This window comes from Phyllostomus discolor, chromosome 12 (genome assembly GCF_004126475.2).
Source record: "Phyllostomus discolor isolate MPI-MPIP mPhyDis1 chromosome 12, mPhyDis1.pri.v3, whole genome shotgun sequence".
Lineage (NCBI taxonomy): Eukaryota > Metazoa > Chordata > Mammalia > Chiroptera > Phyllostomidae > Phyllostomus > Phyllostomus discolor.
The window spans coordinates 19,809,394-19,827,461 of NC_040914.2; the positions used below are offsets into that span (position 1 = coordinate 19,809,394).

Below are 18,068 nucleotides of genomic sequence, written 5' to 3' on the forward strand. Positions count from 1 at the left end.
AGCGCATGCGCAGCGGGAGTGTCTCCTTGGCCGCGTGCTTCAAAGGGAAGGGAGGGGAGCGGGCGCGAGACTCCCGAGAGGGCTGGGGCTGGGTTGGGCTCCCGCGCGCCGCCTGCCAACGGCGGCCGGCCCAACGTCCGCTGTGGCCACGCCCACGCTCGTGGCTGCCACTGAGTAGGCGGGAAAAGAGGGGGGCGGGACTTGGGTACAGCCAATCAGCTGTGGAGGAGCGAAAAGGCGGGAAAACGCGGAAGCAAAAGAAGTCTGAGGTGGCTCCAGGGACCAGGATGGGGAGGGTGGGCGGAAGGAACAGCGGGCCCCCAGGTGACGCAGGCCGGGCCTCAGACTAGGCGCCCCTTTGTCAGGAAGCTTCCCCTCAGGTCTCACCACCCCCATTACAGGGTCCTTAAAGGGAAGAGCCTGGTTCTAAGAAGGTAGCCTAGTTCCCGGGGGCATGGCCTCCTCACTCTGAGGGGACAGCGCTGTTCGAAGCCCATGTCCCCTGTTCTAAGCCCAAGTCCCCACACGTCTGAAGTCCAGACCCCCCAATGTGAGGAAATGCACTTTTATGAAGATGGAACTGAATTCCAAGGGGAGGCCTGTATTCTAAGGAAGTGACCCCAAGTCATAAGGACCTGCCTGGGTTCTCCATTATGGGCGCTGTCCCCCCAAACCCGAAAGGGATCCCCCTGGTTCAGATCCCCCAGGGGTTCTGATCCAGCTCCTCTACTCCCTGGGAAATGCCACTCGTGTCCTCTCACGGGGAGAACCCAGTCCTTCAAAGGGGGCCCTCAGGTTCCCATGTCAGGGCAGGGAGCCCACTATCCCAGCCCTCTCCCCACCCCTTCTCCCTGCCTGGGATTTCCTTGCCCAGCAGCCCCCCTCCAGCTGCTCCCTCACCTGGTCACCCTACCTCTAGAATTCTCAAGAGCCCCCTCACCCTGCACCCCAACTCATAGGATCCTCAGCAACTTTCTCACCCTGCAACCCCACCTCTGGGGCCCCAAGCAGCCCCTCTACTCCATGTCCTGACTCCTAAGAACCCTACCAGACCCTGCACCTCACACAACCCCATTTCTAGGCCCCCCCCCCCCAGCACCCCCCTGTCTCACGCCCCTTACTCTTGGGACCCCCTGGCAGCTCCATTGCCCATGCCTAGGACTCTGACCTCCCACTATCTGTCTTGTCTTTCAGCAGCCGAGCCCGAGGGCGGGCCTGGAACCTCCGAGAGAGAGCAGAGCATCCCTTCTCCCGCCTCCCAGGGCTCCCGAAGCAGGACAGCCACCATGCACATCCCCGAAAGCCTCCAGGACCTGGCTGACAGCGAAGCCGTGCGGTTTCTGAAGAGGCCCAAGACGGTCGGGAGGATCTTTGCAGGGGTGAGGCCCTCCTGCGGCCCGACCGCCCCATGGGGGACAGGGAAGAGGGGGTGCGGCCCCTCAGATACACAGTGCCCAGGGAGCGGGGGGGGGGGGGCAGGAAGGGACCAGACAAGCAGAAAGAAGCAAAAGGGGACTCAGAACTGAAGTTACCATTTACTGAGCATCTAGCTCTAGGCCCTGTCTGTCCTGAGCTACCCCAAGCATTTATCACTCTCACAGGAAGAACCAATGCTTCCCAGTAGGTGCTGTGAGCCCCGTTTTTGAGATAAGAAAACAGAGAGACGTTAAATCACTTTTGAAAGGCCATACTGTCTAAGGTGGAAGCTGTAGGCGGCTCTGTCAACTTCAACCACAGTGTTTTGCCACATATAACGCACACAAAACCGTGGGTGGGCATAATACACAGCCAAAACACGATGATTAAATAAAATATTCTGTTCCCCAGTCACATTTCAGGAGCCCAACAGCCACACGTGACTGGTGGCCCACCTGCTGGGCAGTGCTGGTCAGGTCGAGAACATTCCCACTGTGGCACGCAGGGCTGGCCAAGGTTGCCTGGTGGAGGCAGGGCCAGGATTCAAACTGGGGCATGTGAGGCGCCAAAGCCTGTTCATTTTCCTCCTTTTAGACGAGGGACTGGGAGGAGCAGGGGCTGGGCCTCCAGGAAGAGAGTGGTACCCGGAGGCAGGAAGAGAACATCTAACATTCTAGACCTAAGGCACCAGATGCTGGGCTGTCACTGTGTCAGGCACTGGGCCAAGCGAGGCTGTACAGGCATCTTTTTAATCATCACCACATTCCCAAAGAGTCAAGGCGCCTGGGTCCAAATCCTCATTCAGCTCGAACTCCGCTGTGTGACCTTAGGCCAGTCACTGCTCGTCTCTGGGCTTCGCACTGTGCCACCTCCATTCCCCTCCTTCGCCAGAGTTGAAACCTGAGGCCCAGGGAGCTGCTGAGTCTTGGTTGGGGTCACGGGAGAAGGTGGGGTGCCCCGGATCAAACCCAGGCTCCTAATCCAGAGGATCCCCTTCCTGTCTCTCCTGGAACCTGTGGGCAGGAGAGCAAACAGGCCTGGCTGAGAAACCCAGCTTGGCCACGTGCTGCCCACGCCGAGTGGCGGGCTCCCCGGTGCGCCTGGCCCAGGCCTTCCGTCGCTGTCAGTAGTGCCACCTTCCACTCTCAAAAGTGCCCCAAGGTGCTCCATAACTTACTGAATCGCCCTGTGTCTGTGCAACCTTGAGCAAGTGACTCAATTTCTCTGAACCTCTGTACCCTCATGTGCAAGAGGACTCTAATACCCTGCTCACAGGAAAGACAGTGTGAAAATGAAACCAGTTAATATCCCCACACTGATTAGCATGGGCGTGGCTCATGGAAAGCTTTCGTTAAATAGTGATTTAAAAAAAAAAATCCTTACCTGAGGATATGATGATTGATTTTTGAGAGAGAAGAAGGGAGAGAAAGAAACATCAATGTCAAAGAGAAACATCAATCGGTTGCCTCCCGTATGTGATCTAGGCACGTACCCTGACCGGAAATTGAACCCACAACCTTTTGGTATATGAGGGGCAACCAACTGAGCCAGCCCACAGCAGCCAACCAGGGCTTAAATAGTGATCATTATGGGGACAAATCATTACGTGTGAGCAAAGAAAGAGGTGGGTTTCAGGTGATGGGGACTTCATGTCCCTTGTCATTCTCTGCCAAGGGAGGAAGGGAGTTCCACATCCTAGTTGCAGGTTCCTCACTGGCGTGACCTCTTCTGCTCTTCACTACGACCCTCTGACACGAGTGTTACTACCCCTGGTTGGCCCAAAGAGAAACTGAGGCTCACAGATGTTGAATGATTTGCCCAAGGACATCATGCAGCTGGCGAGCAAGTCAGAAGGATCTGCCTGCCTCCCAAACTTCGGAAGGAAGGGCGGGTGGCGAGGGAGAAGGCGCAGCTGGTGCGGACTGGTGTGCGGAAGGGGGAGGGAGGGGCCGCCGGCCATGCCAGACGGCTCGGTCACAGACTTTGCCCACCGCCTGCATCCGCCTGCCCTCCCTCCCAGCTCTCCCCTTCCCCCCTGGCCTGGCTCCTCAGTAGGGACTCTCTGGGCAGCTGGTGCTCTTGTCTTCACCGCCGCCTGCCAGCTGGCACCTTAACTGATGAATCTTTGCTCCCTCCCTGGGGACAGGCCAGAGAGGGCGTGGAAGGCAGTTTGGACTCAAGCTTCTGAGGGGTGGGGTCCCTCCAGCCCGGTTGAGCCTCCTCCCCTCGTCTCCAGTGCCCCAGCACAAGCTTTTGGGGGTCAGGGGACAGACAACCCACTGGCCTAGAAGTCAGGAGGGCTGGATGCCAACCTGTCCCCTCCACTGACCAACCTTGAGAGGACACTCCTTCCCCTTTCTGGGTGATGGCTGAGAACTCTCCCTAGGGCCCATGCCTTCTTCACAGCATGGAGGCGGGATGGGAAACTGAGGTTCTGGGCAGTGAGTGATTTGCCCAAGGCCACGCGGCTGGCAGAGTCCACCGTGTCTGGCTCTTTCCACTCCCCCGTAATGGCTTTGATTTATCACCTGTGAAACAGAAATGAATTAGTACCACTAGTGCATGGGGCTGGCGTGAAACTTCAGGGAGGTGATGCAGGTAGAATGAATACAGGCTCAAACATGACCGATGGGCCTGCTGGCCCTCGGCGTGGCTCTGCCTCAGACCACCAGGGCAGGACGCCCCCTTCAGTGGGCTCGGTCCTTCAGCCCGAAGCAGAGTGGAGGCGAATACCCTTGATCAGGGCTGAGGTGCTGGATAAAAAGGGGGGCTCACTGTTGTAGTTGTTGTCTTTCAGAGAAGGCCGTTAAGACAAAGGATGGAGGAGGAGGAGGGACAGCAGCTGAGGGGGTTAGAGGTTGATCCTTTGCCTCCCCAGCCCCACTTGGGAGCTCAGGGCAAGAGCAAAGAAGGGCCCAAGGTCATTCCCTCTTTCCACACGCATTTGCTGAGGTCCATTCTGGTGCCAGGGATAGAAGGGTCCCACCCTTTCCAGAAGGAGTTCAAGTTCTAATGGATTCCCCTACCCCTCTCCTGCTCCCCAACTCCAGACCTGGCACCACCATACCACCATGTGAATCATGCCCCCGCTCCAGTTTTACGTCCTACTATCTCTGGCTTCCCTAGAGCCCCAGCCTCCGCTCGGGCCTCCGCATTTCTGGCCTGGGCCTTTCCACCAGTCTCTCCGATCTGTTGGCTTCTGGTCTTGCCCCCTCCAAACCATTGTGCCTCTGTAGATGTGCTCCAGCTCCAAGGTCGGACCCTAGCCATCCTCTGCTCAGAACCCCTCCATGCATGTAATTAAATCCGAGTGAGAGATTTCACTTTCCACGGCTGCACAGACCAGGCCCCTCAGTCTGGTGGGTAGCCTCTGGGAGTCGGGCCTCTACCCATTCTTCCAGTCTCCTCTCACACCGGATCCCTCACAGTAGATTTCTCTCCAGTCCCCGAAGGGGCCCCACTCTGCAGCCTCTGGCTTTAGCACACACGGTTCGTCCTGCCAGGAGTGCCCTTCCTCCTCTGGCTGCCGGAAACATTCCTCATTCTTGAAGTTGCAGTTCAGATCTCACCGTATTTCTTTCTGAATTCAGCCCCACGACCTTAGTTTTGACTCAAACCTTGTCTCTCTTCCTGATCCCAAGCCCCAGCCTCCTCCCGGCCTCCAATCTGTAGTCTCTACATGGCCCCAAAGGGGTCTTCCTGCACCCAGAGCTGAGCCTGCCCCTCCCCAGCTCAGAGCCTGCCGTGGCTCCCTGTTGCCCTCCTGGCCACATCCCCATTCCAGCCATCACCTCATCCAGAAGCCCTCCTGCATCCATTCCTACCGCCCAGCCCACATCACACCGGTTCCTTCCATATCTGGTGGGGACCTCCACACGCTGCATTCCGACTCTCTGGGACAAATAATTGGGGCTGTGACAGGAACCTCTGCCCTCCAGGCGTCCAGCCCAGATGGAGGCAGTATCACACTTGAACCAGGGTTTAAAGAGGGTTAAAGCAGACTGAAGAACCAGACAGCTCAGTTCAAATCCAGGCACCAGGCACTAGCACTGACTGAGTGGCTCTGGGTCATTCCTCATCCTCCCTGTGCCTCAGTGCCATTATCTAAAAAACAGGGCTGTTAGTAGCACCCACGTCCTAGGGTGGTTGTAAGGATGGCGCAGGCTAGTGCTTGTGGAGTGTGTCAGTGGCGTTTTGTAGATAAACACCGTGAAGGGCCAGTCTACTGGTGCACTGCACGTGGTGTGTTCTGGCAACAGAGATGGGGCTCCCCTCTCAGTGAGGTTGTATTGCTTTAAAAAGGAAAAATTTGATGTTTATTAGGCCCTGAGGGTTTGTTACATTTCTCTCAATACTTTTCTGTATTTTTGGACCATTTCACTAATTAATTAATTTCAAAGATTTTAATTAATTTTGAAGAGTTTGTTTAATTAATTGATTTTGAAGATTTTATTTATTTATTTTTAGAGAGAGGGGAAGGGAGGGAGAGAGGGAGGGAGAGAAACATCAATGTGTGGTTGCCTCTAATGCACCCCCCCAACTGGGAGCCTGGCCCGCAACTCAGGCATGTGCCCTGACTGGGAATTGAACCGTCGACTCTTTGGTTTGCAGGCCTGTGCTCAATTCATTGAGCCATGCCAGCCAGGGCTCACAAATTTATTTTTAAAAATGAATAGTGATTAGCGAAGCTGGGCGAGAGGAGGAAACAGGAACAGCAGGAAGACAACCTTCGTGAGGGCAAACACTCACTGAGTTCATCCTGTGCCCCGGACACTGTGCTAAGCATCTGATGTTGTTGCCTGGGTTTGGTGGCAGCTACCAGCTTGGGGTGGCAGAAGGGGTATGTGGGTGACACGGGCTGAGCACAGACCACACAGGGCCTCACGGGCCAGGCTGAGGGGCTGGGGCTCTGTCCTGGGACACCAGAGAGCCATCGGAGGCTGTGACAGGGAGAACGGGGCCAGAACTGTCCAGTGGGTGGACAGCACGGTCCAGCCCACAGACAGGGAACCCAGTGGGGACCAGAGGGTTTGGGGAGACGCCAAGCTCCATCCAGGGCCCCGGAACCTGCTCCCCATCTGCAGGTCTTCTCCCTCATCGTCTTCTCCTCCCTGCTGACCGACGGCTACCAGAACAAGACGGACTCCTCACAGCTCCAGTGCATCCTCAACAGCAACCACGTGGCCTGCAGCTTCGCTGTGGGTGCTGGCCTCCTGTCCTTCCTCAGCTGCCTGGCCTTCCTGGCCCTGGACGCCCATGAGAACCGCATCGCCAGCACCCGCTTCAAGACGGCCTTCCAGCTCCTGGACTTCATCCTGGCTGGTGAGACCCCTGTGCCACCGCCCACAGCTTCCCTGCTTCTGCTCCCAGCCCTCCCCAGCTCCCCGGGGCGGGGGAGCGGGACACCTTCCTTCGCTGTCCAGCTGGCCACATGGGACCCAAAGCTCTGTCCCTCCCTTCTCAGAGCTCATCGGCACCTGCAATTTCTTGCCCAGGGAGTTACTGCTCCACCCTTTAGACTCGGTGTAAGGGTCACGTCTTCTGATCCCTGGGCCAATTCTAGAAGCCTCCCTCCTGTCCACGCTTCCTTCTCCACACAGGGCCATTCCCAGCATCTCAGGGCTGCGAGGGCCCTCGGTGGGCAGTGAGTCCATCGCCCTCCAGAGAACGCTCTGTGAGGGTGGGAATGTTCGGTACCCGCACTTCCTAATATGGGCGCCACTGGCCACACGTGGCCCCTGAGCACTTGGAGTAGGACCATGAGGCTGCATTTTTTTTTAATTTTAATTGACATGTAAACAGCCACATGTGGCTGTGGTGGGCAGCACAGCTCCTCACGGAGGGCTGGGAGGGAGAGGGCGAGGCCATGGCCAGGTAGAGAGACCCAGCCTGCCCTTTCCAGCCCGGCAGCCCTTCCTGAGCCCGCTCTCCCCACCCCCACTCCACCCCGCCTTTCTTCTCTCCTGTGGCCCAGTTGTCTGGGTAGGCACCTGGTTCTTGGGGTTCTGCTTCCTGGCCAACCAGTGGCAGCACTCGCCACCCAAACAGTTCCTCCTGGGGAGCAGCAGCGCCAAGGCCGCCATCACCTTCGCCTTCTTCTCCATCCTCATCTGGGTGAGGACGGGCCTCTCCCCGGGCACCCTCTGCGGGGCAGGTGTAGGGGGCTACAACATCCATCCTGTCACTCAGCTCCCCTGGCCTCTGCCCGCCCCTTCCCTGACTCCGGGGCAAGTGGGAAAGAAGGCACCCCTTCCTCTGAGCACACGCAGGCCAGCGTTAGGCATTGTGCTGGGTGCCCTTGAGCAGTGAGTGAGCGAGCAGCGGGCGCAGTGCACCCTACCTCTCCCCTGCCCCCAGGCCAGGCCCTGGCCCCAGCCACCTCCAGCGCACCCCGCTCTGCCCACAGATATTCCAGGCCCACCTGGCCCTCCAGGACCTCCGCAACGACGCGCCGGTCCCCTACAAGCGCTCCCTGGACGAGGGTGGCCTCGTGCTGACCACCCTCTCCCCGCCCTCTGCCTCCAGCCCCATCAACATGCCCACCGCTGGCCCCAACAGCATGAGTTACGCCAGCTCCGCCCTGTCCCCCTATCTGACCACCCCGAAGGTGCCCCGCCTCGCCATGATGCCGGACAACTAGCCCTCCTCATCCGCCTCAGTAAAGAGCTCATCCTCCCTCCAGAAGGGTTTCTGAAAACAGGCCTCTGTCCTTCTCACGTCTGTCCCTTTCTCGTTCCTGCAGTGGCCATGGTGGGGAGAAAGCCAACAAGGTCACCTCAGGGGTCTCTGTCTTGGGCCCGTGCCACCTGGACTTGCCATCTGGGTGTCACCGTGGTAGTGGCAGGTTAGAGGCGGTGACAGGGAGGAGCCATGTCTTTTGAACCTCCCACACGCCGAGCCCTCTGCTCCTCACATTAACCATGGCAGGGAGGCGCCAGGCATCCCACTGCACTGCTGAGGAGTTCAAGTTCAGAGAGAATGCTTCTGTCCGTAGAGAAAGCACTGAGAATCAAAGCCAACACCGGGACGAGCCCTACTGCTGACACCAGAGCCCAGGCTCTCTCACTCTCCCCACTGACAAAGGACCCAACTCACAGCCCAGCTGCGTGACAAGTCATGAAAGGCACAGGCAGTGGGGAGTCAGTGGCTGAGGTCAGGGAGATGCTGGAGGAAGGGGTTTTCCTCTAGAACCCCCAAAGCTCACCGAGGACTTAGGCACAGGCCACAGAGGGCTCCTGTCTGTAGGGCCAAGCACGAGACCCCAGGGGGTGAAGCACCCATTAAGTGCAGAGTGGAGGCGGGGCCCTGTCCAAGGGGCAGCCCTCGCTCAGCACCCCCGACCCAGCATCGGGGCTGGGGAGCCCTGAGCAGCACTGCCCCAGGGAACAGAATGAGAGCCTCTGGGTGTGGAGTTCTAGGAACTCTAGTAGCCACAATGAGAAAAGGAGAGCGAAACAAGTAACATTTTCATATATTTTATTTAACCCAGTATATCCAAAATATGATCAACATGTCATCGGTATAAAAATTTCTTAGATATCTTACATTCTCTTATACCCAGTCCTCGAAACCCTTTGCCTGTTTTACATCTCAGTCTGGGCTCTCTACATGTCAAGTGCTGACGGTCCCGAGGGGCTGATGGCCACCATGTTGGGTTTTTCTAGAAGGTTTTCTAGAGCATTCGGACATCCCTTCATGTAAATTTTTCTTTTAATGTTATGCCGGCCAAGCCACATGCCCCCGCACGGAGGTAATGGCGGCCCGCAGAGCATGCGTTCATTTACAGACTGGACGAAGGGACTGAGCTGTGGGGAGTCCCTCCTCAAGGTTTCCCTCCAGGCAGGCCCTGAGCTCAGTCCCGGGGCAGAGGACACACAGGACGCAGTCCCCATGGGCACCAGGGAGAGATGGTGGCCATGGAGCGGAGCTCAGCGCTGTGAGGCGGGAAGCGGGCAGACTGGCCCACTGGTCCACACTGCCGCTGGCCCGGAGAACTGGGACACATCACTTAGTGTCTCTGGGCCCAAGCCGTGCAGGCGGGGAAGCCAGAGACCTGGACCAGACTGGCAGGGATGGTTTTCAGACCGAATTTAAGGAGGGCAGCCTCGCAGCCCCAGATCCATGCTAGGAGCCTGTTCCTGCATTTTCCACACGAGGCCCCTGGGCAACATTCCTCTAAACAGAAGGTCCCTTGGCTTAAGAGAAAGAAAAACACAAATAGTTGAAAAACCCCATGGAAGTGGCCTTGAACACACAGAGGCCCCAGCACCAGGAAGCCGGGGCACAAACCCACCTCCCCCACCCACCCTCCGAGCCTCGGCCTCCTCCTCCACAGAGGGACCCCTGAGGGGTGTAGAGGGTCCCGTGGGCTCCTCCATGGAACACATGTGGCCGGGAACGAACGAGCTGCTCGGAAAACAGCAGCTGCCTGCCTCCCGAAGCTTCCAGAACCATCCTGCTGGAGATCTGGGGGCGGTTAGAGAAGGTCTCAGTGGACATCTAGGGAGTCTGACTAATTCTGGGGAAACAACCCCAAAGCTTCCAAGCGCCCGGCAGGTAATGGCAGTGAAGTAAACAGGCTGGGTGTGGAGGGACCCGAGGAAAATATCTCCTTTCCTTTTAACCCCACAAACAAAAGCAGAAAATGATGTGCCAGCCCGGATAATAAATGGTGATGACCCCTGGGCCAAGTCCTGGGGACTGTGGGGAAAAGTTCAAGGCTGTCCACTCGGCTCTGCTGCCACCCAGAAACAAGGACCTGGCATTGTCAGGCAGATGGATTTTTTTTCCCCAAGAAAATTCAGAAATTCAGATTTTAATGTGAAATTCTGGTTTGTAAAGACTGGCAACTGATTCCTTTTTTCCTTTTTTTTTTTTTTTTTAAGAAAACAGAATGGCTCAACAAAATGCCAGACAAGGGTGGGATGGGGGCTGCCTGCTGGTGACCTCAGGTCCTCTGTCATCCTGAGATTCGGGACAAGAGTCAGGGATAGGGAGAATCTTCGAGATTTTTTTCTCCAAAGCATCTTCCCCAGCGGGACCGTGAGGAGTTAGGGCACAGTCCAGAGTCTTAAGAAACCCTGTTTCTCCTCTTTCTGCTCCTCCCAGGCCTCAGCCGCCTGTGGATGGTCAACGGGATGAAGCAGAAGCAGAGAGAGGGGCTCAGGTGGGACCCCACAAGCGCCAGAGAGAGCAAGGAGTAGCGAAAGAGAGGCGTCATTTTCCTCGGTTTATTTCAAGAGAACAAAGAATCAACCATCAATTCCGTACAAAAAACATGGTGGCTGAGTCGTGGTGACCCTGGAGCCAGCCCCCTAAATGCCCCCAAAACCAGGACAAGACTAAAAAACCCCAAACTCTGGGAAAAAATTATTATGAAAAATCAGGGGAGACCTTTCCTCCCCTCCTCCCACTCCCCAGCCCAGAAGTTTGGGGGGCAGGGGCCGTGTTCACAGCCAGGGTGGGGGGCAGGAGGCAGGAGGGCAGGCGTAGGCCGATTTAGTGTTTGGCAAACAGTGGGGCTGGGGGGCAGGATCTGAAAAGAGTTGAGGGGCTTGGGAGAGAGGAAAGAGCTCCCACCCTGGGCCCCCCTCCCCAGTACAGGATACTTGAAACAGTTTATAAAACCGGAGCCAGAGACTGGAAGAGAAAGAAGTCATCATAATCAAAAACTAAATACTGGAAAGATTTTTTTTTTCTTCTCTAAAAGGCAAAAAACTACAAACAGCCCAGGTCCTGAGCTCCCCAAGTCTCGGGTCCTCCACCACCCCCTGAAACCCGGCAGGAGGAAGATGGGGAGTGGGGAAAGGCTGGATCTTAAAAAAGTCACCCCTGGACAGGAAGGCTCTTCGTCTCTCGTGGCCTTCCTCTGCCTCTCTCCGCTGCCAAGGAGAGGGATGGCGAGGACCAGGGCTACGCTGGCAAACTCAGCTTCTTCCCCTTCAGGACTGTGAGGAGAGAAAGGGGGGCAGGTGTGACCATGGGGCCCCCTTGGAGGGGACGGCTTCCCACACCCAGAGCAGGGGCCGGGGCACCGGGATGGGCAGAGATGCCAGGCTTGGCCCCACAACTCGGGATTATAAACTGTGGAAATCAGCCTGAGTTACTGAGAGGTGGGGTGGGGGAACCCTGGTCCCATCCTAGGGGCTGAGCACTGAAACTAGAGGAGGCCCCACACCTAGTGATGACTGCCCCTCCCATCCTGGAAGGCCTCAGGCTGGAAGCCTTGGATGGCAGGAGGGAGCTGGGGACAGCCAGGCTCCACAGGTGGGACCGCCATCTCCTACCCTCCCAGCCTTAATCCCGAGGGGCCCAGGGCTGCCCCCAGGCCTCCACCCTCCTGTCCCCTCTTCCCTTCACACCGACTGGCACCTGATTTCTCAGGTCTCCACTTTAATCACCTCCTTGAAGAGGCCTCCCCAGAGACCGCCCCACATGTAAAGTAGCCCCTCACTCTCCACAGCGGCTCGCACCCCTGGTTTCCTCTGGCCCAGCTCTCCACACAACCTGCAGCCACCTCTCTCTCCCTGTTCATTCCCACCGTCTCCCCCAGCTGGATTCATAAGGGGAGGTGATTCCCTCCGTCTATCTGTTTTCCTACTGTTGCATCCCCAGAGCCCAGCCCTGGCCAGGGACGTGGAAGGTGCTCAGTAAATGAATGAATCAATCATTCATTCAATCATCTCGGGCCTGAGTCCCTGAGGGTGCAGACAGAGATCAATGAACAGAGACGAGGCCCTCCCTTCTCTGAGCACTGCTCTGGCGGGGGACATGGCAATTCGGGGTTGTTTTATGGGTGTCAGACTGACGCCAACAGACCTCAGGGCAGGAGGAGGGCTTAGGACAAATCGCCAGATAGGAAAAGTCAGAGGCCACCTATGCCCCTCTCTGTCCTGTCTCCTCTTCCCACAAACACCCAAGGGCTAGGGAGAGGGGTGCCTGGTCTGTGTGGTCCAAGGAGGAGGCCCCCCTGTGCAGCCTGTGCAGGAAAGCAGCTTCACTCTCTTCCCTCAGAGATATGGGGGCTGAGAAGAGCTAACTCCTTGGTCCTTAGGGAGGCCAGGACTGGAGGGCTGAATTCCTGTGGGGGTTGGGGGGTGCTGGGACCTGGGGATGTGGGGAGGAAGCTGTCCCTTCCCTGAGTGATCTCCCTTCCCTGAATGATGGGGGCTGGGGCGATAGAGCATGAAAACTGGGGAGGGAGCATGACCCCTGCGGCCGGCCCCCACGCTGGCTACCTTTGGTGATGTAGAGGTAGAAGAAATCGCAGTAGAGGACCGTCTGGACCAGGCCGGCCACAATGGCAATGAGGTCGAAGAAACCCTCGAAGTGGTAGCGCCAGATCCAGTTGAAGAGATAGAGCGTGCGGTAGACGCCCAGCGCGAACAGGTAGTGGCTGGTGATGGTCTCCGCCTCGCCCGTCTTGCTCACCATGAAGAGCTGCGGCAGGATGGCCACCGACTCCAGGTAGATGGAGAAGGTCCAGAGGATCTGCAGGGAGGAGACAGAGCAGGGGCAGAGGGCAGGACCAGGCGGGAGGGGCCAGAGCGGGAGCGGGGGCAGGTGGCGGCTGCAGACAGCGGTGCTGGAGAGGGGACGGGACAGCGAGGCGTGGCAGCAGTGCTTCCGTGTGCCAGACAGCGCTCTGCCTGCGCCACCTGCTCCCATGTAGGCCTTAACACAACCCCACACGGGAGGTGCTGGTACGAGCACCCCCGTTCTACAGAGGAGGAGACAGGCCCAGAGAGGGGAAGGGACTTGCCCAAGACCATGCGGGTAGCAAGTGGCAGAGCCGGGATGCTAACCAAGGGTTCAGAGTTGGCGCACATGAGTACATGGCAATGGTGCCTCTCCAAATGGCGGGCCAGGTGAGGAGGTCGGCTCCCAGCCTTCCCTCCTATGGGATCTTGGGCGAGAGACCCAGATTCTCTGAGCCTCGGCTTATCTCTGAAATGGAGATGTTTTCCTGCCCTGGTAGGGTGACATTCTGTGTGCAGTCTCTAGAGACATAAATCAGACCGTGTTGCTCCCTGGCTTAAAAACACCCAGTAGCTACTTCTTATCACAAGCAGAATAAAATCCAAATGTAACCTTGGTCCTCCAGGCCCTCCCCAGTCCAGCCTGGTCTCCTACTCCCCTCCCTTGGACCCAGGGCTGTGGCCAGGCCTCCTGTCCAGCCGGCCCGCCAGGCTTCTCTCAGCCCCAGGGCCTTTGCACTTGCTATTCCACAGCTCTTTCCCCATACGGTCACATGCTGCCTCTTCCTCCTCCTCCTGGGCTCAGCTCATCAGTCACCTCCGGAGGGAGGCCTTCCCTGGCCACCCGCCCCCCCGGGACCATCACACCACCTGGTCTCATCTCTTTCCCGGCAGCCCTCCCCAGAACATGGGGCTCAGGGTCCTCCATCTTGTCCCTGCCATGACCCCACCCCTGGCACATACTCGATGCCTGGATGAATGAATGAATGAATGAATGAGTGAGTGAGTGAATAGGAGAGAGCTCCCATGTGTTTGTCACAGGCCACCATTTAGGGACCAGTGACGGTCATCTCTCGTGAGCAGAGCAGGGCCCTGGGGGAGGGGGAGAAGAAACTGCAGACACCTGTCGGCCCCTTTTCAGGCCTCAGTCACCTGAAAGCCCCATCTGGGGTACCTGGTAATCTGCAGACACGCCAAGCCCTCCCCTCGGAGAACAAGGCCGGGTGGCAGGGGCAGCTTCTCCTCGGCTGTTTTCGTTTGTGGGGGGCAAGTGGGCAACATCGGGACGTATTCATAACAGCACATGCTCACGGAGCATCAGCCACAGGGCACTGCTCCCTGACCCATCCCGGCATTGACTGGCTACTGCCTCACTCTATCAGGTAAGTCCTATTCTTATCCCCATCGTACAGATGAGGAGGCTGAGACCCAAGGTCACACAGCTAAAATGTGGGTAGATTCCTACCCAGGTGGCTGGACTCCAGCGTTTGCTCCAGTAATTATTCCAAATCCTCCAGCAAGGCTCTTAGCAAGTCAGGTCAGTGGAAGCTCTGGGAAAAGTGACCGATTCCACTGATGCACACCCACCCCTGGGGTCACACTTGGGACAAGAACCGTAACCTGGGGGACATGGGAGGCCACATTTTCATCACGTTTATCTCTTCATGACATCTGAAATTTTAAAGCTTCCTTCTGTGGTTAAAAATAATTTTTTGAGTATGCACCAACTAAGAGTGAAGCCTTTGAAAGCAGGTGGACTTGGGTTTGAACGCTGGGAGCTCTCTTTCTGAGCCTCAACTTAGTTCTCCAGAAAATGGGGGTGAGGATGGCTGAGGGACAGCATCCTCAGATGGGAGGCTGGCGGATTTAGAACGGCCAGCGGGGGGCCCGACGCTCAGTCAGTGCCAATACTTCGCACAAGGGGCCTCGTCCTCTAAATGAGGGAACCGAAAACACTGGAGTAAAAAGCCTTGGGTTCTGGTCTGGCACCTTCCACCTGGAGCAAGCCCCACTGCCTCCCCCAGCCTCAGTCTCCCCCTCTGCAAAATGGGCCAGCTCAGTAAGTGCCCCGGATCATGTGCTGACGATATGTTTGCAAAGCCCAGGACCTGCAGCCCAGCCCGGCGTCCCTGCCACAGCACGGTGTGGCCTCCCTTTGACAATTCTGGGATGTGGGGCCAAAGTCACCCTCGGCCAGGTCTGTCCAGCCCTTACAGGGTGCTTTTAGAAATACACATTGAATCTGTGGCCCACATTTTAAAGCAAGATCTCTGAGGGAAAACTCCCAAACTGGGGGACCTCTGTTGAAAACATCAGCCCATCTGGCCGCTCAGGGCCAGCTTCCTACAAGGCAGGAGAGCACAGAGCAGGCCCTCCCAAAATCCCTCCTGGGACTTTGCACAGGTGCCACCAAAATGCCACAGAATAACAGCCACGACAGCTAATGTTTAGGAGTCAAAGTGTCAGCATGGTACTAAACACTTCAGTCGCTAAAGAAACATTAACATAGAAATTCCTTGCCATGCTTTACCAATATCAACCCCTCATCAGAACCTCTGAAGTAGGAACTGATTATCCCCATTTCACAGACAAGGAAACTGAGGGCCAGGGAAACTGACTAGCCCAAAGTCCCATGGCCACTATTGGGGCTTTGAATACCAGCTCTCTGGTTCTGGAGTCTCCATGTTTAACCACTAGGCGATGCTGTGCCATCTCAGTCAGTCCTCACTTGGCCCGGTCTTGATTTGTAAATAAGGACAGTGAGGCAGGGAGAGCCCCAGGTCACGCCAACAGAAAGTCGCAGACCTGGGATCCAAACAAATCCAAGTGGCCTGGCTCCAGAGCCTCTGTCCCCAGTTCCTGAGCCATTCACTAGGCAGTTCACCTTGAATGAGTCATTTCGACCCCCTCAGCCTCAGTGTCCTCATCTGTGAAATGAGGCTGTGGTGAAAAGTACATGAAACACTCAGAGTGGCATCGGGCACACAGTGAGCAGCCGCTGCTGTTGCATTAATGTCATCAGATTCCAGAGTGTGTGCAACTGAACTTTATGTCCTAAAATAAGGAAGTTTGAGCAAATCTTGCAGAAGGAGGGAGGCCTTTGAGAGCCCACTGGCAACAGCTGTGCTGCCACAGCCCCTCCCCCACGACAGGGACCCCCGCTAGGGAACCTACCTCCAGAGGGGTAAAGTCATGGTTGACCAGGAACGCAAGGATGGCTGTGGGCACAACGAGAAACTCCACCCGGAACGTGTCGTGGTTCCCATCATAAGTGGCTTTGAACTTGCTGTAAATCATCCAGACTGTGGTGAAGGAGCAGGCAATATAGACCACCTGTTGACGGGGACGATGAGGAGGGTGCCTCAGCTCGTGCTCGTGGGGCCTGTGCCCCCCACCCGGGGTCTGTGCCCCCAGTAAGCTCAGTCCCAGGAGTCTGGGACCTTGTCACCTCCTCCCTCAAACCCAGAAATCTGGGACCCACACTCCCCCCTCAGGACGGCCCAGCAGGAGCGGTAGAGCTTTACCTTCATGCATGTGTTGTACAGCGAGATGTAGTTGGTGAAAAGGTCCAGGTAGCGGGCAGTGAACACCACAGCAAACAGGACCTGGCTCTTCCCTGAAATCCCTGTGGCACAGAGGGAGTGGGGGGAGTCCGTGGGTGGGCTGCAGGGGGAATAAACCTAGGCCGGCGCCTGGGATGAGCCTGCACGCAGCTCCGGAGTGCAGTTGTCCCAGGAGGCCTCCTCAGCCCGCCCTGCCTCAGCAGGGCCCTTTCCCACCGTCCACAGCCAGGGGGCAGGCCGGCTCCGGAGCTACTCCAGCCCGAGGCTCTGTCCCAGACTAGGCCTCATGGCCACCCCCAGTCCCCTCAGGGTTCTCCCAAGTCCAGACTTCAGGTGGGGCCTCAGGAGAACCCTACTTGCCCTCAGCGCCCCCAGAACCTGTCGTCTCCCTCCCGCTCTCTTCCTGGCCGCCACGGTCCACGTCACCAACTCCCAGCCACCTCCCTGCCTGCCACGGGTCCCTGTTCAAGCCCCGGAACCCAGTGCTGCTCACAGTGGGGCAGGGGGAGGCTAAATTGGGTGCCTGAAACCATCCTCACCAAACTGTGTGCACCCCAAGTCTGAAGAAGGGAGCTGACCCCCAGCTGACCCCAGACCTGGGAGGGGGGGTCCCCAGCAAGCTGTAGGGGGAGGGACCTTTCCTCCTAGTGCCTCCAGACCCTTCCCCAAGTCGTGGAATGTCCCCCGCACTCGCCCCCGCACTCCCGCTCCCGTGGGCGTCTCACCGGCACACGAGCGGGACTTCCAGATTTTGAGCAGTAGCAAAATGATGGCTAGGAGGTGGGAGAGGTCTCCCAGGAATCGGAAGAGATTCATGGTTGGGGGGGTCTGGCAGGGCTGGAGGGAGGCAGGCTGTTGGGGGACTGCCCCCCGGGGCGGCTATTCTGGCCGGGCGGCTGGGCTGGAGGGCGGGAGAGGGGCCCTCGGGTGGCCTCCGCTCCTGGGAGGGGACTCTTGGAGGGGGAGCCGAGGCGGGAGCTGGTGGCGGAGCCGGAGCTGGGAAGAGGGAGGAGGACGGGAGGGGGAGGAGTTCGGGCGGGAGGCCCCGCCCCGGAGGGCGGAGTCCTGGGTCTCGGGCGCCCCCTACCCTGCACCAGCAGGCTTGCAGAGTCCGTGCTGAATGCACCCCCAAGACCGCCTCATAGAAATGTGCGGGTTCACGCGGATCTGAAACTCCCAAATCAGTCACCTGCTCCCCTAGGCAGTCTGTGCCCACCTGCGCCCTTGACAGCGATTAGGGAGGCTGGCCTCTGGATCTTTAAAAACCCTGGACAGGGATCCAGAGACTGGCTTTCCATGGGCCTCCAGCTCTGAGCCACCCAAAGGACAAAAAAAAGCAGCCCTCAGCACTTCCCTGAGACCCAGGAGTCCGGCACCAAGCGCCCTCCCAGGACACAGAAGTCCAGTCTCTCAGCCCCCTCCTGCCTCAGGACCTAAGAATGTGGAACCCCATCCCCTTCCTCCCCCAGGACCCCCAGCCCTCCTTCCTTAGGGTCCCACACCAGCCATCTTGTGTTTCCAGCATCTTGACCCAGGAGCCTAGGGGCACAACTCCTTCCTCCCCCTGAGACCCACAAATTCAGGCCTAAGTCTCTTCCTTTGCAAGAATATA

General features: G+C 57.7%; 2 protein-coding genes across 3 annotated transcripts; one reads left to right on the plus strand and one right to left on the minus strand.

The window, feature by feature from the left end:
• Nucleotides 1-181: 181 nt before the first annotated feature.
• SYNGR4 (synaptogyrin 4) lies at nucleotides 182-8,116 on the plus strand. 2 transcript variants are annotated; one of them, XM_036012494.1, is made up of 5 exons: nucleotides 182-269; nucleotides 1,195-1,379; nucleotides 6,501-6,738; nucleotides 7,391-7,530; nucleotides 7,823-8,116. In XM_036012494.1, exons 2-5 carry the CDS (start codon nucleotides 1,287-1,289, stop codon nucleotides 8,054-8,056), a joined length of 705 nt encoding a protein of 234 aa, XP_035868387.1. In that variant the 5' UTR covers nucleotides 182-269; nucleotides 1,195-1,286; the 3' UTR covers nucleotides 8,057-8,116. The 2 variants fall into 2 exon arrangements, with proteins under 2 accessions (XP_035868387.1, XP_035868388.1); XM_036012495.1 differs by lacking the exons at nucleotides 182-269; nucleotides 1,195-1,379 and adding an exon at nucleotides 6,059-6,256.
• Nucleotides 8,117-8,878: 762 nt separating this feature from the next.
• On the minus strand, nucleotides 8,879-17,466 carry KDELR1 (KDEL endoplasmic reticulum protein retention receptor 1). Its single transcript, XM_028529818.2, has 5 exons — nucleotides 17,182-17,466; nucleotides 16,418-16,518; nucleotides 16,068-16,226; nucleotides 12,654-12,906; nucleotides 8,879-11,363 (listed from the first exon to the last, which is right to left on the minus strand). Exons 1-5 carry the CDS (start codon nucleotides 17,270-17,272, stop codon nucleotides 11,329-11,331), a joined length of 639 nt encoding a protein of 212 aa, XP_028385619.1. The 5' UTR covers nucleotides 17,273-17,466; the 3' UTR covers nucleotides 8,879-11,328.
• Nucleotides 17,467-18,068: the final 602 nt, after the last annotated feature.

Bases quoted from the DNA above. Each gene is read 5' to 3' on its own strand.
- SYNGR4 (XM_036012494.1), top strand. From the start codon at position 1,287: ATGCACATCCCCGAAAGCCTCCAGGACCTGGCTGACAGCGAAGCCGTG. The intron at 1,380-6,500 runs GTGAGGCCCTCC...CCCCATCTGCAG, and splicing joins TCGGGAGGATCTTTGCAGGG to GTCTTCTCCCTCATCGTCTT. The intron at 7,531-7,822 runs GTGAGGACGGGC...CTCTGCCCACAG, and splicing joins TCTTCTCCATCCTCATCTGG to ATATTCCAGGCCCACCTGGC.
- KDELR1 (XM_028529818.2), bottom strand. From the start codon at position 17,272: ATGAATCTCTTCCGATTCCTGGGAGACCTCTCCCACCTCCTAGCCATC. The intron at 16,227-16,417 runs GTAAAGCTCTAC...CCCCGTCAACAG, and splicing joins TGTACAACACATGCATGAAG to GTGGTCTATATTGCCTGCTC. The intron at 11,364-12,653 runs GTAGCCAGCGTG...CTCTCCTCACAG, and splicing joins CTACCTCTACATCACCAAAG to TCCTGAAGGGGAAGAAGCTG.